The 6,207-nt window shown below is 36.3% G+C and overlaps 1 protein-coding gene across 1 annotated transcript; it reads right to left on the minus strand.

The window, feature by feature from the left end:
* Positions 1 to 583: 583 nt before the first annotated feature.
* Positions 584 to 5,351, minus strand: LOC117319432. The gene is made up of 2 exons (XM_033874235.1): positions 5,003 to 5,351; positions 584 to 656 (listed from the first exon to the last, which is right to left on the minus strand). The coding sequence occupies exons 1-2, from the start codon at positions 5,313 to 5,315 to the stop codon at positions 598 to 600; spliced, it is 372 nt and encodes a 123-aa protein (XP_033730126.1). The 5' UTR covers positions 5,316 to 5,351; the 3' UTR covers positions 584 to 597.
* Positions 5,352 to 6,207: the final 856 nt, after the last annotated feature.

The raw sequence follows: 6,207 nt of genomic DNA on the forward strand, positions 1-6,207 counted from the left end.
CACAATCTGACACAGGTCTCGCTGTCTTGTGTATATCTATATAGATGTCTTATACACAACCTGACACAGGTCTCACTGTCTTGTGTATATCTATATAGATGTCTTATACACAATCTGACACAGATCTCACTGTCTTGTGTATATCTATATAGATGTCTTATTCACAATCTGACACAGATCTCACTGTCTTGTGTATATCTATATAGATGTCTTATACACAATCTGACACAGATCTCACTGTCTTGTGTATATATCTATATAATGTCTTATACACAATCTGACACAGGTCTCACTGTCTTGTGTATATCTATATAGATGTCTTTACACAATCTGACACAGGTCTCACTGCCTTGTGTATATCTATATAGATGTCTTATACACAATCTGACACAGGTCTCACTGTCTTGTGTATATATATCTATATAATGTCTTATACACAATCTGATACAGGTCTAAAATTACTGTCTTGTGTATATCTATATAATCTATATATCATACACACAATCTTACATTAATTCATTTTGTTTATAATTCAAAATTTTTTTCCCACTTCATACCAAAATATAAAAAAATCAGGCTATAGGTTTATCCTCGTGACTACCTACCATTCAGGTCTCCTTCTCTTTCAGTTCTCGGTCTTTTTGCTGCCGGTGGTCCTGTAAGTAAACGGATGGTGTTATATACTGGAGAAATACTCAAACAACTAGACATCAATAAGCTGAGATACCAATGGATACCAAACTGTTACAACTAGACATCAATAAGCTGTGATACCATTGGGTACCAAACTGTTACAACTAGACATGGATCAGCTGTGATACCATTGGGTACCAAACTGTTACAACCAGACAACAATCAGCTGTGATACCATTGGGTACCAAACTGTTACAACCAGACATCAATCAGCTGTGATACCATTGGGTACCAAACTAATACAACCAGACATCAATCAGCTGTGATACCATTGGGTATCAAACTGCTACAGGCAGACATCAATCAGCTGTGATACCATAGGGTACCAAACTGTTACAACCAGTCATCAATCAGCTGCTGTGATAAAATTGCGTACCAAACTGTTACAACCAGACATAAATCAGCTGTGATACCATTGGGTACCAAACTGTTACAACCAGACATCAATCAGCTGTGATACCATTGGGTACCAAACTGTTACAACTAGACATCAATCAGCTGTGATACCATTGGGTACCAAACTGTTACAATCCGACATCAATCAGCTGTGATACCATTGGGTACCAAACTGTTACAAACTGACATCAATCAGCTGTGATACCATTTGGTACCAAACTGTTACAAACTGACATCAATCAGCTGTGATACCATTGGGTACCAAACTGTTACAACCTGACATCAATCAGCCGTGACTATCAGGTACCAAACTGTTACAAACTGACATCAATCAGCTGTGATACCATTTGGTACCAAACTGTTACAAACTGACATCAATCAGCTGTGATACCATTGGGTACCAAACTGTTACAATCCGACATCAATCAGCTGTGATACCATTGGGTACCAAACTGTTACAAACTGACATCAATCAGCTGTGATACCATTTGGTACCAAACTGTTACAAACTGACATCAATCAGCTGTGATACCATTGGGTACCAAACTGTTACAACCTGACATCAATCAGCCATGACTATCAGGTACCAAACTGTTACAACTAGACATGGATCAGCTGTGATACCATTAGGTACCAAACTAATACAACCAGACATTAAATAATAAGTATTTTATTATATCAGAGGGAGCTTGGCACGCGCCAATGAAAGATCGTTATTGGTTCTATGTAATATTGATGTTTTTCTTTTTCTTCTTCATTCCTTCTTAATGCTGACTACCACTTTATTAAATTATCAGAGTAAGTTTAATATTCATTACAAAGTAAATATTGCAAGCCTTCATTTCTGCATATTTTTGGTCCAATATTAGGTTTATCAAAAATCATTGTTAAAGATTCTAACACATTGAACCCCTGTAACCTTGAATGTAGGTCAAGGTCATTCATTTGAACAAACATTGTAGGCCTTCACACAAGCATGCTACAGGTCTAATATTATCTGTTCTTTACGGTTTTTGGAAAGAAGTTATTTAAAGGAAATGTTGATGCCAGACAGCTGACCAGACCGACAGACCCTGCACCATGGCATCTAAAAAGAACTTTTTGAGAAATATAGATAACAAACTTCAACTGTCAAAATTCAAAATGACTGCCCTTTTGTTTTCTTGATCAGTTTCAAAACTGAATGAACACTATAGGGACCAAGGGGAACTAACGTCGAGTTGTACTTCTAAGAAATTGTGATAATAAACTTCAATTCTCAAAATAAAGATGGCCACTTGTTGGGCTTTTTTTTCACAATCAGACTCAAAATTAATGAGCACAACTATAAATCAGGGGACACTTACATGTGAAATTTGAGAAATACCCCTCAAGTCCTTCTGATGAAACAGAGATAACTAGAACTGTAAGCCGATGGCTAATTTCAGTTTCCACAATAACTTCCTATTTGTGACCATGGCAACCGAATGACATCTATTGTTAGGTAATATAAAGCCTCTATTGTTTCTATAATACAGAAACCTGTATACAGTGATCTGGTTATCATGACAACTAAAACTGTTCCAGTCAATCTGATTGGTGATTGTATTGTCTTAATAAGGAATGAGTATTTGTGTGACGTCATACAGTGGTGATTGTATTGTCATAATGAGGTATGTGGTCGTATTGTCATAATGAGGTATGTAATTGTATTGTCATAATGAGGTATGTAATTATATTGTCATAATGAGGTATGTGATTGTATTGTAATAATGAGGTATGTGGTTGTATTGTCATAATGAGGTATGTAATTATATTGTCATAATGAGGTATGTAATTATATTGTCATAATGAGGTATGTGGTTGTATTGTCATAATGAGGTATGTAATTGTATTGTCATAATGAGGTATGTGGTTGTATTGTCATAATGAGGTATGTGGTCGTATTGTCATAATGAGGTATGTGATCGTATTGTCATAATAAGGTATGTAATTTTATTGTCATAGTGAGGTATGTGGTTGTATTGTCATAATGAGGTATGTAATTGTATTGTCATAATGAGGTATGTAATTGTATTGTCATAATGAGGTATGTGGTTGTATTGTCATAATGAGGTATGTGATCGTATTGTCATAATAAGGTATGTAATTGTATTGTCATAATGAGGTATGTAATTATATTGTCATAATGAGGTATGTGATTGTATTGTAATAATGAGGTATGTGGTTGTATTGTCATAATGAGGTATGTAATTATATTGTCATAATGAGGTATGTAATTATATTGTCATAATGAGGTATGTAATTATATTGTCATAATGAGGTATGTGATCGTATTGTCATAATAAGGTATGTAATTGTATTGTCATAATGAGGTATGTAATTATATTGTCATAATGAGGTATGTGATTGTATTGTAATAATGAGGTATGTGGTTGTATTGTCATAATGAGGTATGTAATTATATTGTCATAATGAGGTATGTAATTATATTGTCATAATGAGGTATGTAATTATATTGTCATAATGAGGTATGTAATTGTATTGTCATAATGAGGTATGTAATTATATTGTCATAATGAGGTATGTAATTGTATTGTCATAATGAGGTATGTAATTGTATTGTCATAATGAGGTATGTACTATTGTAGTGAAGTCTCACAGTGGTGATTGTATTACCACTTATTGTACGGGTGGCTTGGTGTGTCTGGAGCGATGTTTCATAATTAGAAGAATGTTAAGGCCATGTTCTGCTGGATGCAGTTCTATTTGTTGTAGGTGGTCCAAGTAGTTGAGTGCATAAATGATATGAATGAACTGATTTGGGATCAATCCAACATTGACCCTCGGTGATTAATCCCCATTGGTGGTGTCAGGGTGTATAGTTGGTGTATCCAGTAGGATACAACATTGAAACTCGGTCATTGATCCCTAGTGGTGTCAGGGTGTATAGTTGGTGTATCTAGTAGGATACAACATTGAAACTCGGTCATTGATCCCTAGTGGTGTCAGGGTGTATAGTTGGTGTATCTAGTAGGATACAACATTTACCCTTGGTCATTGATCCCTAGTGGTGTCAGGGTATATAGTTGGTGTATCCAGTAGGATACAGCATTGATGAAATATTCCTTGACCTTTAACCATGTGACCTTGACCTTTGGTCAGTTGACTCTGTGTTTAATTATAACCGAAATTGCTGAACAACAATTCATAACAAAATGTTCATCAGTGAAAAGATACAAACAATTAATGCTCCTGTTTTCCTAGGGAGAAATTGAAATTGAGTTGAAGGCGGTGACTGTAAATTGACAGATGTGACATGGTGACCCGAACATGAGCAAGGACATTTGAGGACAGGAAAATATGTTTGACCTGGTGCATGAGGAATTATGACTGTCATTGTATGTGACCTTTGACCAGGTGTGGTGGAGTGACAGGGAAGTATGGTTGACCTGGCGCATGAGGAACTATGACTGTCGTTGTATGTGACTTTTGACCAGGTGTGGTTTGAAAATGTTTAAATCTGTGATATTAAATTACTTTAAACCTCAGTAATTTCTCGTGTTTTATGTATGACATAATTAAATTTTAATGTTTACGATTTTGAGATATTTTTGAAAATTTCTTCATCCAAATAAGATCTGTATGGTTTGGTTTAGTTTATTTTGTTTAATGTCCTATTAACATCTAAGGTCATTCAAGGACGGCCTCCCGTGCGTGCGACATGTATGAGTGTGGTGAGTGCGTATGTGTGTTTTGGGAGGTTGCGGTATGTTCCGTGTTAAGTCTCCTTGTGATAGGCCGGAACTTTTGCCGATTTAAAGTGCTATCTCACTGAAGCATACTGCCAAAGACACCCAGCAGCACACCCCACCCGGTCACAAGATCTGTATGACACACAGGTATAACTATATATATTGTACAATGTTCTTACCTTCATTCAGGATTTCTTGAATTCGTCTTTGTTGTTTCTCCACATATCTAGCCTGTTGACGATTAATGACCTTCAACTTTGATATAATTGTTTCGTAGCTTCCCAAATCTATTTTCGTATAGTTGGTAAGACGTTCAAATAGGTCATTAACATCCTGAATGCCATTTAAGTCTGCAGGAGTAAGAGGACAATTCCTAAAACGCTTTTTCAGTCGTATGAAATCTTGTGGCTCAAGATGTTGACCCAAATGATCAACCAGTTCATTATGGATCTCTGTGGCCTTTTCCCTATTGTCTAATGAGGATGCAGCCATTTCCTTACAAACCTGAAAAATAGCATGAACATAATCAATGTAATTAAAACTCTTATTAATGGTTCATGCAAAATCAAATTTTAACAGGTTTAAAAAACATTTCCTTACCAAATTTTTTAGAATGTTTTTTTACCAACAAAAGATCACAGAGGGATCATTATTTGTTGTATGCATGCTCTTTTCTCTCCTTACCCGGTGATTGATCTGATAACAAGGAGACATATTAAATCTGAGAGAAACATTCAAGATGAATTTTCTGCGAATTAAAAATATCAAAGTTTAACTTCTGTCAGTTATTTTGTTTTCTAGGTATGTAAGACTCACAATCAAATGGGCACAATAAAGGGATCAAGGGAAAACTAGAAATGAAGTTTGAGACAAGGGGGACCTACATATGAAGTTTGAGACAAGGGGAACCTACATAGGAAGTTTGAGACAAGGGGAACCTACATAGGAAGTTTGAGTCAAGGGGGACCTACATAGGAAGTTTGAGACAAGGGGAACCTACATAGGAAGTTTGAGACAAGGGGAACCTACATATGAAGTTTGAGACAAGGGGGAACTACATATGAAGTTTGAGACAAGGGGGACCTACATAGGAAGGTTGAGACAAGGGGAACCTACATAGGAAGTTTGAGACAAGGGGAACTTACATAGGAAGTTTGGGACAAGGGGAACCTACATATGAAGTTTGAGACAAGGGGAACCTACATAGGAAGTTTGAGACAAGGGGAACCTACATAGGAAGTTTGGGACAAGGGGAACCTACATATGAAGTTTGAGACCAGGGGGAACTACATATGAAGTTTGAGACAAGGGGGAACTACATATGAAGTTTGAGACAAGGGGGACCTACACATGAAGTTTGAGACAAGGGGGACCTACATATGAA

Source organism: Pecten maximus, unplaced genomic scaffold, assembly GCF_902652985.1.
Source record: "Pecten maximus unplaced genomic scaffold, xPecMax1.1, whole genome shotgun sequence".
In the NCBI taxonomy this organism is placed as follows: Eukaryota; Metazoa; Mollusca; class Bivalvia; order Pectinida; family Pectinidae; genus Pecten; species Pecten maximus.